The 16,764-nt window shown below is 35.5% G+C and overlaps 1 protein-coding gene across 1 annotated transcript in view; it reads left to right on the top strand.

The window, feature by feature from the left end:
- The window catches only part of LOC125679294 (uncharacterized), a 280,879-nt gene that overhangs the window by 125,396 nt on the left and 138,719 nt on the right, over nt 1–16,764 (top strand). The window contains exons 35-40 of the mRNA XM_056154454.1: nt 3,712–3,832; nt 5,332–5,457; nt 6,548–6,606; nt 13,859–13,955; nt 14,697–14,820; nt 16,521–16,626. Coding sequence (XP_056010429.1) covers nt 3,712–3,832; nt 5,332–5,457; nt 6,548–6,606; nt 13,859–13,955; nt 14,697–14,820; nt 16,521–16,626 — 633 coding nt within the window. The remainder of the gene's footprint in view (nt 1–3,711; nt 3,833–5,331; nt 5,458–6,547; nt 6,607–13,858; nt 13,956–14,696; nt 14,821–16,520; nt 16,627–16,764) is intronic.

Raw genomic sequence — 16,764 nt, 5'->3', positions numbered from 1 at the left:
CAATATGATATACAAGCATATTCTTGTAGTGTAGTTTCAGATTTGTTCATCCATAATCTGTGGAGCCAGATGTAACTGCAATAGGAGTTGAAACTTTAACATTGGTTTTATATTTGAAAATCATCTGAAATTTTTTTCTCTTAAGAACCCCAAGAGTACAGATTGTCAATTCAGTTATTGCCCACATCAATTAAATTGATGCATGTGGTGATATTATTGGTTGCATAATTTTATTTGGAGCTCAGTATTTTATATACTACTCAAAATTTGATAAGAATCACTAGGTTATATGTGTGTAATTTACCACTAACATAACAAAAGACATAAATTTGACTCAGAAACGTGTTTACTCAGGTTATGAATGAAAATTCATGAACGGCATGAACTTTTATCAATACGGAATGCTTGAAATCTGATAACAACTCCAAAAGGCATTTCATTACAAAAAGTTAACAGCAAACCAGAGAAAGAATTTATACACAGTTTTTGGGGATAGTCCATCATTACACTTAATCGATAAAGTGTCAATACCGGGTATGGCCTCCCCTTGCATCAATGACAGCTTGACAACGTCGAGCCATGCTGTCAATAAGCACCCGGATGTTTCCAATGGGAAGGTTGTTCCACTCTTCCACGAGGGCGTTTCCGAGCTCTGCCAAAGTCGTGGGTTGTGCTCTACGGCATGAAAGGGCAACCTGCAGCATGTTCCATACATGCTCAATCGGGTTCAAGTCCGGCAAGCGCGCTGGCCAGTCCATACGGACAATTGTCTCCTGTTGAAGGTACTGCTCCACCACCCTGGCGCGATGAGGACGGGCGTTATCATCCATCAGGATGAACTCAGGGCCAACAGCACCAGCGTAGGGTTGACGTAAACATCGAGGATCTCATCCCGGTACCGCACCCCCGTCATTGTTCCTCTCCAGGACATGAAGATCTGTTCTTCCATCCCTACTGATTCCACCCCAGACCATGATCGAACCACCACCATAACGGTCATGTTCACTGATGTTGGCATCATGGAAACGTTCACATTGTTGTCGCCACACTCGGTGCCTCCTGTCTGTAAAGTCCAAACAATACCTGGACTCATCGGTGAACAGAACTTGAACCCAACCGTTCTGTGTCCAAGTGACATGATCTTCAGCCCAGTCCAATCGCTCCCGCCAGTGTCGAACGGTCAGAGGGACTCAAACACATGCCCTTCTCCAGTTGAGACCTGCATTGTGAAGCCGATTCCGTATCGTCTGAGTGGACACATTCACCCCCGAGGCGTTCAGGAGGTCGTTACGTAGGCTGGTTGCTGTCTAGAAGGGATGGCGTCGTGCCTGAAGAGCCACAAAATGGTCTTGGCGTTGGGTTGTCGACCTCTGACGACCACCGCTATGTCGGTGTGCTGCTGTACCAAAAGTTTGCTGTCGGTTCCAGGCCCTGTTTACAACGCTCTGGCTGACGTTTAGTGCATTTGCAACGTCACATTGTGAATAGCCAGCGTCAAGCATTCCAATACATCTGCTCAGTTGTTCTGTCGTCAGGCGACGCCTTACACGTTGAGGGGGCATTGTGTTGATAAACATAGTGTAAACACTCATGTGAGTTTGAAATTTTAGAAAGAATCAGACACCGATGCCTGAGTGAAAATCGTGCAATGGTAGCAAAAGCATAAACTGTGATGAGAAACGCATTTCCCATGGCATGAAATGCACGTGCAAGTTTGTTGAAGACGTTTTTAATTTCACTTGGACACAATATTGCCAGTTATGCAGTTATTAATTTTTTAAACAGAAAAATATCTATGATCCTTATCAAATTTTGAGTAGTATATAATGATATGATCTGTTTAATTCGATTGAAGATATCTTTAATTACTTACAAAGATTTTGTATAAGGAATTAATGCGTGCATCAATTCTTTTAAACACATTAACAATTCAATTAAAGAGATCATTAATTCAATTGTGGATATGTTGAATTGAAGATATCTCTAATGAGATAGTTGCTCTCTCTAAATGAATTATTGCAGATTAAATAATGCTATCAACAATTCAATTAATGTGCACAATAATTCAGAATAATTATTTGATGATATCTTTAACTGAATTGTTGCTTGCACCAAATGAATTGATGATATCTTTAAATGATTAAAGATAGCTTCAATGAGTTTATGTTAATTTGGCACTCCATATACTATATTTTGCCAAATATATTATGCATTTGTGATTAATACGCACTCCCCTTTTTAGGCCTCAAACTGCGGAGAAAATGGAGTTCAGGTGTAAGATAAACAGAAACAACACTTGATTATTTGTATACAGCACATGAATCAAAATTTTTTAGAGAACAGTAATCTTGACATTATATCGTCAACTGACCAGTTTTGGTGACCTTAGTGGTCACTTGAAATAAATAAATAAACAATACGCCCACCTTTAAAGTAATTAAATTCCTTTACTTTCATCCAAAAATTCCAAATCCATTCGTACGTTAATTGAATATATTTTTGTAACAAAGAACATGTCACTTTGTGCTCTTAAAATGTTGACGTCACTTATTTCGGTGACCATCATTGATATAGGTTTGCCAAAAGTTTGTAACTGTAAAAACATAAATACAGGAGGAATGTGCAACTAAACATCAATGAATAAAATAACATAGTGTGGAATTCTAGACTTTTGGTATACTTTATATTAATTTGAAGGTTTGCTTGAAAAAGTGATAAGTAAATGGGCTTATTTTGGGGGTGCTCGTGTTGATTTTTTGCATACTCACCTTCTAGTAGCTCATTTTCGGAAAAAATGAAGACATGCTCTGTGTATGTTTGCAAACACTACAGCGAAATTGATGACATAATCAACACCCGGAAACGACAACGCGCACACGTAAACAAAAGGTCACCGATTCTGGTCAGTCGCCGAAATAGGGCAGTTGACGATACATCGTGGTAATCTTCAGGGAAATAATGTTAATTTCAGTAAAGTATGAGATTTTGTAGCATTAATTAAAGTTTTAATAGATCCGACTCATAGCCAATGTTCAAATATAAAATCAAAATATTGAACAAGCATTTAACATGTTGTAATCAACACAACACTAGACCTGTGAAACATGATGTACGAAGGTGTGGTATATTGACCCTCGTTAATTACAAAATGATAATGATCAAAGCCATTAATTGGTGCTCTTTCTGTAAAAACAATGCTTTGGAGACAGTAGTGAAATAAAAGATTTAAACATTATCCTCTGAAATTTTGATGCATTAAGATGAGTAAAATACATTGTACGTTTACTTCAAAAGAAAAGTCAAAAGTAACCACATATGTCAAGACCCATTAAAATCGTGCTTCAGGCAGAAAGTTTTCCATAAACAATGCAAATGTACCTCTGGAAAGATTACAAGAGTGACCCTGAGGGGATGTACGTCTGACAAAATGATTAGTGACAAGCACATGTGTATACACAGCAATGGCTTCGTGAAACAGTTGCTGGCCTCTGTCTCATATCGCAGCACTTTTTGCACAAGATAATTAAGTTATTCCAAGTTCTCATAGTAACCTTACAGTAAATTTAAGCCTGACTTCGTTTATTCAGAAGTTTAGAATATGATCAATTTCTACAATTAAAGATTTGCTTAATGGTTTCCCTTTAGTTATTTTCAACTTTTGAATTGTACAAAGTATTCCTATAAAAAATGTCTTTGATATTTTTCCTTCAGCATATTTTTAGAGTCTGGTTACTCGCGGGTGAAGAAAGAAACATGTCAGAAAGGGGATATCATGAGTCTGGAGTACGATGTGGATTCTAGAGTAACCAAATTCTTCAAAAATGGTGTCGAGGTAAATTTACATGCTTAGAGTTCAATTGGGTGCTCTGAAAATTAAAGATAAATGACATCATCTTATAGGTAGAACTACTTGGTTAAAATCCTATAAGATGAAAGTCGAAATTCAAATAGAACAGCACAATAAAATGGTGAGAGAGAAAACTATAATTATCAGCTGTAGGGTTTACAAGGTTATCTACATCAATATTAGTGTGAGAATGTGAAATTCAGCACAGTTTTTCCTAAACTGTGTATATTATCAACTTATGGTAATCAATCATTTGTGGTATATGTTTTTCATAACAACATATGAAATATACCTATAAATTAAAATCTAATATGTTTGTTGAATTCCATGTTGTATGATAAATATGTGTTTTACCATTATATACAGCTGTAAAGAATAAGTTTGTTATTTGTAGTGAGTGTAATTGAGTTCAAGCAGGTATTGAAATGATATATTTAATGTCAAGTTCCCTTCAGTTTGCGGCATAAATATTTTTCTATAATGGATACCATTTATATATTATTATTTTTAGGTCACCTTAGTCTCCCGGTGACCTATTGCACTTGATGGCTTTTCATTGTCATTTGTTAGCATTTTATGGTCACTGAATCCCCGGAACCTGAGAGGTGGGGGTCATATCCTTAAAATTTGATGCAATATCTTAAAATTCGTCTTTACTCATGGACCATATTAACGATATATGTCTCTTCCAAAATTGTGAAATTGATTGGTTCTAGTTCTAGGGTGGGTTTTATTGTGCAGATAGTGATCATTGATGCATTATTTCTTTAGTAATCTTCTTAACTTCTGGACATGAAAGTAATAAGAAGAGAAGCTTTATCAAAATTGTGAAATTCATAACTCTTGGGTTAGTGATTCTGCTCCCAGGATGGGACTCCCTCATGAACTGAAAATGCATTGCATCGGAGTCATCCATATAAATTGTTTTTAGTCCTGAACATCTGGCTCATGCTTTGAACAATAAAGGTTGCTTATGACCAGGGGGTATGTCTGATCGAGAATCAAACACAAGGATACTATATAACTTGTTTCCAGATCCTTTTATGAATACTAAATTATATTGTACTGTCTATTGGTATTTACAGATACGATAATTTTTATTTAAACTTTGAAGGAGAAATATTTGTCAGGACCCACATTTGGCACAAAGATTGATAATGACCAGAATCAGAAGAATTAAATGTCCTTTTTGTCCATGAGGACATCTATTTCTCAGAGTTTTGAACCATCCCACAATACATCCATCGGCAATTTATGTTCTACTTAGTGTGACACTTGGGTAACCATCAAGGGTCATGTGCGTCTAAATTGTGTTCTATCTGATAGTTTCAAAGAAAGAAATTAAGATTTTATGAAACTAGAAAAATTATATCTCAGTAATTTGTAGTAAATTATAGGAAATATATCTACAAGCTTACGTTGCTATAATTTGCACTAGATTTCTAAATGCATTTTAAAACTGACTGCACAGCGTATTTTGTTAGATGTATTCCACAACCGTCAATGTGAATCCTAGAGGTGGATATCACCCAATGATTGGATTGCATTCACCAGGGGAGTGTGTTAAAATGTTGGAAGTGAGTCCTTGGATACCAGATTCAGCTGATAAAGTAAGTTTTAGAGCTTGAATCAGTGATTTCTAGGTTTTCAAGAAGTGTAAACTAACTTTACTTTATAATGACTAGCAGATAAGTTTTACAACTTATATTAATGTTTTTGTTGGCTTGAATATTGGCCATTAATGTGGGAAGAAATCAGAGAAAACCCATGTGTCAAGTGGGCAACCACAATACCCTCTCAAAAACAACTACATGTACTGCCAATCTTGAAGATTAAAGTTGTATGGTCTGAATTTCGACAAATTTTGTTCACCTTGTAAAAACACCATTAAATTATCGCACGTATGTATTTATGAGGCTGTACGACATGCCATACATTATTTCACCTGTTTTAACCAGAATTATTAGGGCCTGCCTGGCACCCATATAATTTTTTGAAAATATCATACCAAAATGTTTATTCAACAGATAATGTTTGATTTAAGTGAAACTCTCAAATTATTTCATCTAGTCCTACAATTTTGCCTGACATAAACAAATAATGGTTCAGTTTAGATGATACAGAGATACACAGTTCAACTTAGATATTTATTCACTCTTTTTAGCTCACCTGAACTAGAAGTTCAAGAGAGCTTTTTGAGCAAAATTTGTCTATTGTCCGTCTGTCATCTGTAAACTTCTCACATTTTCAACTTCTCAAGAACCACAGGGCCAATCTCAACCAAACCTACAACAAAGCATACTTGGAAACAGGGATTCAAGTTCAAATGTAGAAATGAAATTAGGGTGCTGTGCTTAAAAATCGCTGAAAGCTCAGAGCTGCTCCCCTGAAATGAAGATTCAAGTTTATTCAAATCATGAGTTCTGAGGTTGTGTAGAGCTTCAAAGTTTTACCTACGAATATATAAAGTAAATTCTTTGAAAATCTTCTGATTAAGAACCAGAAGGGTGCCATTTGTGAAATTAATATGGAAACATCCTCATGTATTGTAAATTCAAATTGGCTTACACCAACATTCCTGAAGCCATAAAAGGGGTTTCAGTTTTTGCACTGACAAGATTTTTATACTAGAATATGCCTTATTGCCTTATTAAGACATTATACATGGATATATTGACATGACTTTCGTTTCATGAACAGGAGACAGCAAAGAAACCCAAAACCTTTGAGACCAAAAACCTTGGCAATTTAATGATCAAGTAAGTCTCTGATATTTGTTTGTAATCCATGTACAAGTGAAGTGTATAAGTACTTAACAGTTTTCTCTCTCTCAATCAAGATTTGTTAATGTTGCGAATCATATATGATATGCATATGATATACTTCTTATTACATATACATGTATTGCATATAATTATAACCTCCTCAAATGAAGTTTAGGGAGGTATTGTCTGTTTGTTGACTTGATTTCTGAGAGACTAGTTCATGAATTTTTTTGAAATTTTTTGCAATCTTCATTCACCATATAATGATGTGCATCTGATGTTTTCATCATGATTGGACAATTTTTTTTTTATTTCACTAGTGCTTAGCTCACCTGAGCTGAAAGCTCAAGTGAGCTTTTCTGATCGCCATTTGTCCGTCGTCTGTCCGTCCGTATGCCTGTATGTCTGTAAACTTTTTACATTTTCGACTTCTTCTCCAGAACCACTGGACCAATTTCAACCAAACTTGGCGAAAAGGATCTTTGGGTGAAGGGCCTTCAAGTTTGTTCAAATGAAGGGGGTTTAAAGGGACTGGTTCACGATTTTTGAGACAAATATTTTTCATTTTTTATGTTAAACATTAAAAATATAACTCATTTAATGTTGACTACCAAAATTTTGACTTTCTGAATGCAAGAATAAAAGCAATATTTTAGCCTTAAATCTGTGTTATGTAAACAAAGACTCGAGTCTTTTGATGTATACAAACAAACCAGTGAAACAATACTTTTGTAATATAAAGCATCTTAATTCTGCAGAGTCACAAGTATTAACTTTTAGATGACATATTTTACCCAAAGAATGGTTGAAATGTGAAAGATATGATAAACTTTGATCAATATCCATTTCTTTTGAAAATTTCGTAAACAATAACATACCACAATCTTTGTTTACAAAACAAATAATAAACTCCCTAAAATGAGCTTCTGTGCTAATGTATAACCTTAATTTTTATGTGAAATCTTTTCAACATATTAGACAGTAGATTTTGATCATTAAAAGTGAAAACAAAATTTTGGGGAAAATCGTGAATCAGTCCCTTTAAAGGGGAGATAATCACAAAAATGCAAAAATAGGATGGGGTCATTTAAAAATCTTCTTCTAAAGAAGCATGTGAGCCAGAAAAGCTGAAATTTACATGAAAGCTTCCTGACATAGTACAGATTCAAGTTTGTTAAAATCGATCCTCAGGCTTAGGATGGGGCCACAGCAGGGGCTCAAATTTTACATACTAATATATAGGTAAGACCTTTGAAAATCTTCTTTTCAAGAACCACTGAGCCAGGAAAGTTTATAATTACACGAAAGGTACTTGACACATTGCAGATTCAAGTTTCTTAAAATCATGGCCCCCAGGGGTAGGATGAGGTCACAATAGGGGATCAAAGTTTTGCATGTGAATATATAAGTAAAATCTTCTTCTCAAGAACCACTGGGCCAGGAAAGTAGAAATTTACCTGAAAGGTTCCTAACATAATGCAGATTCAAGTTTCTAGATGTCCCCCAGGGATAGGCTGGGGCCACAATAGGGATCAAAGTTTTGCATGTGAATATAGAGGAAAAATCTTTAGATATGGGCCAAGGTGACTCAGGTGAGTGATGTTTATTTGGAAATGTTTGCTCAGTATTTTGAGAGATCAAACTTATTATGGGTGCCTCTAACTAATAAATGACCCATATTTTCCACTATCACTATAGGCATCTTAATGTTGAAAAGATGTCACATAGGGGGCATATATGTTTTTAAAAGATTCCCTGTTTAAAGTAATTCCCCAGACCACGTCAAATAACATTAGAAACGTTATTCACAAGTCATAAACGTTATCACACATTCAACGAACTCAATGGCATTTTGGTGAATTTTGTAGACCATATTAGGACTGATTGTTTGAAAGCAAACAGCATTAATTTAGAATTAAAAATCAACAACATATGAATCGCAATAATACAAACAAGCCGGTTTTATACAAGACAATGCTCGGGAGAGAAAATGCTTATAGTTATATACATCGCGAAGTCGTAAACTCTCCATACACATTGCATTATGACCCACAGTCGTACAGTAATTCCCGTGAGATTTCTGCAAATATTACAGATTATGATGTTAAATCGTGTTGCCAATTGTCAATGTATCTATTGTAGGCCATTTCTTTTGTGATTTCTGATCATTAATGATGGGTAGAAATATCGAATCTCCTATTTATAAACAACCAATAGAGTTTAAGTGTAGAGTTTATTTGGGTTCACATGAAAACCCCTAAATATAAAAACTACATACATGGACATATCAATACCTCTTGTATAAAATACCAACACATGAAACATAAATTGAAGTTTGGCATTCTGGGGGCTACTCATTACTATCCTAACCAAATAACTATCAAACCTGACCTAATTAGAAAACTATGTATAAAGCTAATTACAAAGTGTGCCCGGGGCCAATCCCAGCGGGCCTTAGCAACAAATCAAGCCCGGGGCCGATCCCAGAGGGCTTTGAGCACCAAAGATGACCTGGGGCCGATCCCAGCAGGCATACAAGCATTGGACCATGCCCGGGTCTGATCCCAGCGAGCATCAAACAGACTACTACTAAACAGAAACGTGAGCAGGCCGATACCCGCAAGCATTTAGTTGACTGAAACATACCTGAGGCCACTCCCAGCAGGCATCATAGCAGACAAGACCATGCCCGGGGCCGATCCCAGCGGGCATCAAAGATAAAGTGTAATGTATATCATACCTAAACAACCACTAACACTGTATAGGTTAAGTAATACCATTATATACAAGACATTTTCATTAACACACACATACCAAAGTAATATATATATGTAAGACTCCAAAGTGCGATGGGACTCCGAAGTGCGATGGTCACGCCAAACCCCAATGGTCTGCGCCAAACCCCGATGGTATGACACACCAAAGTGCGATGGACCACACTCATGCGCCAAAGTGCGATGGTCTGACACGCCAAAGTGCGATGGTGTGACATGCCGAAATCCATTAGTTTGTAAACGACACGGTGTTTTGGTACACACTGTACCAACCGTGTGTTGTTTCACTTAAATATCAGTGCAAAATCCATGCATAAAAAATAAGAAGTTCAATTTATATCATTACCATCTAATTGTCGTGTAATTAAACACAAAATTTTCCAACGCGAAATCGTACAGAATGTTTTGCATCATAGCATATCCCCAGGATTTTATTACGTGTATGTCACAAGTAATGAATAACCATGCATTAAAGACTGTATTGGCGAAGTAGATAGTTCGACAGCAAATGTACTTTGCCGATCTCACTATCCTCAACCTTGTATACCTTGCCGTTGCTGTCGTCCGTGTTGCATTTCTTCGGTTTTATTTTGAAAGACGTTAAAGGACACATATCGTGTTTTCAAAGTATACAAAATTATATGCATTTTATCTTCCTTATGATTATAGAAATTAATTGTAATAGTTCGTTCGCTGAAGTATTGCGATAATTAGCCACAATACGGACTTAAATCTAAGCCCCGATTTCAAAAAGCCTAGTTAATTAGATAGGTAGTCACGTGGTACAGTGACGTCATATTCGACCTTCGTCGATCAACTTGTTGTAAAAGTAGTGTTAGATATTTTTAAAAACTCGGGTTTTAGGGGCCTAATAAATTTACCATGGATAACATTTATTTCGATGTTAACAAATTTCCCGAGTCTTATATCTTTTAGCCACCAGTGCATGCAAATAGCGGCCCAAATGTAGCGAGGAAAGCGAGTATGAAATCTGCGAGTAAATAATGTTTACATGGGATCACTGTCTAAACAGAATATGGTAATGTCATTTCTGTAAACAACTGTAATTAGCGTTGTTGCTTTTTGAAAATAAACAGTGCAATTATTATTAAATTTATTTTGGAGAAGTTAGATAGATCTAAATTATGATACGATTATGTATCATTGACAACTAGGCCTACTGTCACGGGTGCATTTCGAAAAAAAAAAATAATGAAAATTATCAAACTTATGGTGAAAATCCCAATGCCTTTAAATTATTTTATTCAAGCAATTTTATTAATCATTATTTTTTTTGGTTTTTTTGTTATCTACACGTTATTACTTAGGAAGTGGGAGCGCGGCGTGCTGTACGTTGTTGTAAACACGTACGTGTTCCTTTAAAAAAAAAATGAAAGCATTATAATTCAATTCAAAGTTGGAAAATATCATATTTTATTATTTATAATTGAAAGTTCAATTATCTTTCATCTTCAAATTTCTTTTTTAAAACTACCAAATGTAGCGAGGAAATCGAGTATGAAATCTGCGAGTAAATAATGTTTACATGGGTAGACACTGCTAGCGAAGTTCTGCCCATATGGTGTGACAAGGTGAAGGTCAGTTGGTGTGAGTGTGTATTGAATTTGAGAGCAGAACGGAAAGCATAAGCCGTAGGCCTATATGTAACAGTGGGTAGCTTCGATAGAACCATTTTCTCGCAGTTTATCTACGTCTTTGTCCAAGTGCTTGTTTGAAAAAGTACAGGGACAAATTCTACTGGGTTTTTTATGGCAAAGTCGTTGTGCCGACAAAAAATATTCACGTCTTGTCCCTCATACCTTCCTTCGAAAATTGAAAAAAACACAGTCCAAAGCCTCTCTACTGACAGCAAGTACACCCTTAAATGGCACAAAACACCCTAATGCAGTGTTATTTACAAGCCGTTAATGTGATAATTGTTTGTTTGTCAATTAAATCTAATCTGTTTATGAAATGGCTAACAACTGTTTTCAAATCTTCTCGCTCGAGGTCGCATATGACGTCACAGATAATGGTGCGTAAAATATCGAAGAAAATATGCATATCGCAAGATTTGAATTTCATCGCTTTCAAACTCGAAAACTACGCAAACGGTTTCATTTAAAACACATGTAAAGTAGTTTTAGGCATGAAATGAATTAATTTTGCTGAAAAAATTAAAAAGTTTAAAAACATGCGATGTTTCCTTTAAGAATGATGTCACAAACGTTACTGAACTCTACACCATTGGACTTTGGCGTGGCCATCACACTTTGGCGTCCATAACGTTAACAAACCATCGCACTTTGGCGCAGACCATCGGGGTTTGGCGTGACCATCGCACTTTGGAGCAACCATCGCACTTTAGAGTCTTACATATATAAGAAAGAACCTATCATAGACTTGGGGGTAGAATTCCCAAGGAATGAACACCATATGAAAGAAGTAATGAGTGACGCCCCCAAGGATATGATCTCCTATTCAACAAAATGCAACTTTTTGTGTGCTACATGTACAGATAGTCACATATTTTTGTTATGTTTTCCCTATAATTTATTTAAACCTGAAAGAATACGATCAATGTTGTCATGATCTGAATAAAATATATGCATAATCTAAAGCTATACTAACATTGTAAGACCCCCCCCCCCCTTGCAAATTTTTTATATTCATTTACACGACAAAAATCGCTTTCGAGGGCCTCCGAATCCATAATAAATGTGCATGTACATGTATAATGTATGTGCATATCTCTGTTGTGTCTAACGATTTCAGGGTGTTCAATTTAGATCATACGCTGACAGATTTGTCACATATTTAGGCCCTATCTCTAGGCCTAGGTGTCGTACGTTTGTGTTCTTGTACATACAGTATGGATCATGGGTGTTGTAATGTAATTTTCTTTTATCTAAAACACTTTTCTGGCCGGACATGACATTTACTGATGTTTTGATTAAAACGACTCGGAATGTATGCGGTAGTTACATGTTAACACTCACATCACATGGCTGTATCGTATTGTTAAAAACTAGCAGGAATTAAAAATTACAAAGTGGGCGAGGAATGCAGAATTTGGGTGTTTTAAAATATTTGAATTTCCCAAAATTTGTAACTTTAGCATAGGTTAGTTTTCTTTGAAGAGCGTTAAAAATGTAAAAATCATTCTGATCTACATTACTTTGTTCCAACTAGATCTGGCTACATAATCTTATTTTTTCATCTATTGTGACGTCATGTCAGTGTTCCTATGACGTAAGCTATGGATTTAGTAAGCTCCATAGTAAAGTTAGGATTTTTCTAACTTCAAGCCCGATCCCTAAAGCTTATGGCAATCAATGAAAGTGGTTTTTAGCTATTTGAAGTTTTAATGTTTTAAACTGTTTTTCAAAAACCACCCTGTAATATTTCTTGAAATGGTAATTTAGTAATGTAAACGATGAAATTATTGAAACATGTTTGCAGAGATGGGAATTTTAGACACCATTTTCCAATATGCGTTTTTACAAGGTTTTTAACCTAGAGGGGGTCATTGGGCTCTCAAATTATCCGATACCCTATCTACTTCATATATTAAATGATTGCTGGAGTGTAAAGGTAAAACATATTGAAATGTTTAATAAATTTTTGAAACACAATTTTCCTGATATGATAGGCTATGATTAGTCAAAATTTGACTAATCATTGCATTGTCATCACCTCGAAACCAAGAACATGGTTCAGTAGATGAAAAATTATTGAAAACAGTCAGATGCAATACATTTTCTTCAATTCATATGAAAGAAACTTATTTCTATCATTTAAATAAAGACAGTGCCTTAGAATATATATATATTAACACTGCTTGTTTTAAAGTGATATGTTCTATTTTTAGAAGTGGCTGTACTCTGGGAAAGGCCGCTAAACATATTTTTCTTCAGGAATTTGGTCAATATACATCCTCAACAAAATACATGCAAATTTTGATAGAAATCTGTAGGGTTTTCAATACTAAGATGTGGTATGGGGAATTACCTTTAGAGATTAGTGCATGAATTTTTCTGAAGAATTTGTTCACTTTTTATTACATTATGATTATTTATAGATATTGAGGTGAAAGGAATTTAGTGTATCCTGTACCTTGTACCATTGTGAAATGTGAATAATATTGAGACTTAAATTGTGTCTTTCTGGTCTTCAGCTATACAGCATTTTAAATATGTCACAATATGGGCAAGCCCTGTAGGGGTATCAGTCATGTTAGGACAGGTCTAGTTCATTTTGTGACTAAGCTTGAAAAAGTCTTAACATCTTTTGATGTATGATATTTTTTTATATGTACAAATTAATTATCAATTACTTTGCATGTGTGTATGGAGGCACCATATATGCCACAAGTCTTCTCTACAGATACCTATATAACAGTATATAGTTTATGACTGATGTTAGCAACTTCCTGTCATGCTTTGGAAAATGCAAAGGATTTTTTTTTATAGCCCAGCCAGTTCTGTGATTCTGACACAATACGGAACTCGGGGTTTCAATGGATCCATTGTCTTGTATAACCCTACCTCATCCAAAATTGGCTTCAAGGTTGGTACACATCTCTATCAATATTTTGTTTATTATCTTTCTGTAAAAGACACTAAATATTTTCATTTCAACAATCACATTTTAAGTTTATGGTAGCTTTATTAAAAATGCTATCCTTTTGATTTCTGTTGTTATTGGAGTCTTTCATAGTGTGGTGCAACCTGTCATAGGAACACGTGTCAAAACTGAGCTCATTACCTGTAAGAGAAATGCATATCAAAACTGAGCTCATTACCTGTCGGAGAAACACATATCAAAACAGTTCATTACCTGTCATAGGAGCACGTACGTGTCAAAACTGAGCTCATTACCTGTCATAGGAACACCTGTCAAAACTGGGCTCATTACCTGTCAGAGGAACACCTGTCAAAACTGAGCTCATTACCTGTCAGAGAAACACATATCAAAATTGAGCTCATTACCTGTCATAGAAACACGTGTTAAAATTGAGCTCATTACCTGTCATAGGAACACCTGTCAAAACTGAGCTCATTACCTGTCATAGGAACACCTGTCAAAACTGAGCTCATTACCTGTCATAAAGACACGTGTCAAAACTGAGCTCATTACCTGTCATAAAGACACGTGTCAAAACTGAGTTCATTACCTGTCAGAGAAATTTATATCAAAATTGAGCTCATTACTTGTCATAGGAACACGTGTCAAAATTGAGCTCATTACCTGTATATAAAACCTGTAGTAAGTAGATGCATCAAATATTGAATGGTTCTTTCATTTTAGATTCCAGATGCTCCAATAAACCCCAAGCTAATCAATGACCAAACAGAGACTGTCAATGACGTGACTTATTTCACAGGTGTCATAGATCCAAAGGATATCTATCACTTGTGTGTGTATGCTAAAGGTAAGTTCAGTTACACAGAGGAATGATCGCTTTTCCTGTCAGAAGACCAACATTTTTCTAGCAGAGTAGCAGAGAGTGTCTCTACTTCAAGGGGACATTATTTTATTGATCAGTAATTACTAGAAAACCTTAACATTTCAAAACTTTGTTCAAATAAAGGGCTATACTCCTTTAAAAAGGGAGATAATCAAGAAAAGGCAAATATTGGGGGTGGATATGTGTGTGGTGGTGGTGGTGGGGGGTCATTTAAAAGTCTTCTCAAGAACCACAGGGTGAGAAAAGTTAAAATTTACTTGAAAGCTTCCTGATATAGTGTAGATTCAAGTTTGTTCAAATCATGACCCCTGGGGGTAGGATAGGGCATAAAAGTTTTACATCTTTAATCTTTAAAATTCTTCTTCTGAAGAACAACGGGGCCATAAGTACTCATATTAATATGCAAGCATCCCCAGGTAGTGCAGATGCAAGTTTGTTCAAATTGTGGTCCCCAGGGGTAGGGTGGGGTGGGGGGGGGGTCAAAATTATACATGGGAATGTATAGGACGAATTGTTAAAAATCTTCTCAAGAACAACAGATCTATGAATACTCATATTAATATGCAAATGTTCCTAAATTGTGTGGATTCAATTGTTTTGGCCCCCATGTCTAAAGTTAGGGGAGGGGATGCATAACGTTTTTACCCTATCTGTCTGTCAGAAACTTAACCTTTGCTCATAACTTTTGAATGGTGAGTGATAGGGCTCTCATATTTCATATGTGCATTTCTTGTGACTTGATCTTTCTTTTGGTACCAAAGTTTTTGACCTTGTGACCTTAGCCTTTGATTTCGGCCTACTTTTAAGAAAACCTAACTTAAGCAATATTTACTGAACTATTTAAGGTAGGACTTTCTTATTTTGGATATAGATTCCTTAACGCAAGTCCTTACATTTCATACCATACTTGTGAATTTGTATCATGGTTATGTTAATTGTGACCCTTTGGGGCAAGGTTAAGGCCACAGTACGGGGTCAAAATTTGCTTGGGAATAATCTTTTAAAAATCACAATAGCTAAATAACAGCAGGACCAATCTGACTTAGGTGAGTGATGTGGCCCATGGGCCTCTTGTTTATTTTTGTGAAGTGACATACAATCATTCTATATGAGGTAATGATCTTCAAATATATGTCTTAGTATTTAATGATCATAATGCATTTCAGAAGACATCAAATGTTTCCCATTATATTGGTTATGATACATGTAAATGCAAAGTGAATTGAAATTTACTTCAAAAACAAAAACAAGTTCTATCCAATTTTTTCAGGGTTGTCCATGATGAATCAATTACCTGCCCTATTTATTTGTAACATCAAGTGTTTAGACTATAAAAGATGACAGTCACAAACTTTGTATATTTCCAATCTTGCCAGTTAATGTTCTGTGGTTTTATGAATTTTCTTCTCATTGATTTGAATTATTGATATGAAGAATTAATAGTAAAATAGGACCCCATAGATATAAGCATTTCACAGTATCCTAGATATAATGGGACATGATAAGTTGAAGGAAATTTGATTATTACCTTAAATTACCTCATGTTTTACAGAAGTGTTTTGTTTTCTCCAATAAGTTAAATTCAAGGAGTTTCTTCTTTTGAAACCATGAATTCATACTGTTACAGGTTATACATTAGTGTTGTCGTGTTTTTTATATGAAAGGTAAAGAAGACATAAAGGATTTAGAAATCTTATGGACCTCAATTGACAAAAACAAGGACTACACACCTCTAGACATTATCAACATGGATAAATTCTCATCCTATATGTAAGTCATTTTCTAATAATTTTAATCCTATACATTCAGTAAAGAAGCCTTCAGATTGGTTAATAATAATTGGTAATGGGATCTGACACTATGACTACGGTGTCTCAACAATTACAAATGCACCCATCTGCATTAGGC

The sequence above is a fragment of the Ostrea edulis genome, chromosome 2 (assembly GCF_947568905.1).
Source record: "Ostrea edulis chromosome 2, xbOstEdul1.1, whole genome shotgun sequence".
In the NCBI taxonomy this organism is placed as follows: domain Eukaryota; kingdom Metazoa; phylum Mollusca; class Bivalvia; order Ostreida; family Ostreidae; genus Ostrea; species Ostrea edulis.
Note: the sequence above shows the minus strand (reverse complement) of the source record. Positions and strands in the feature narration are given on the sequence as shown.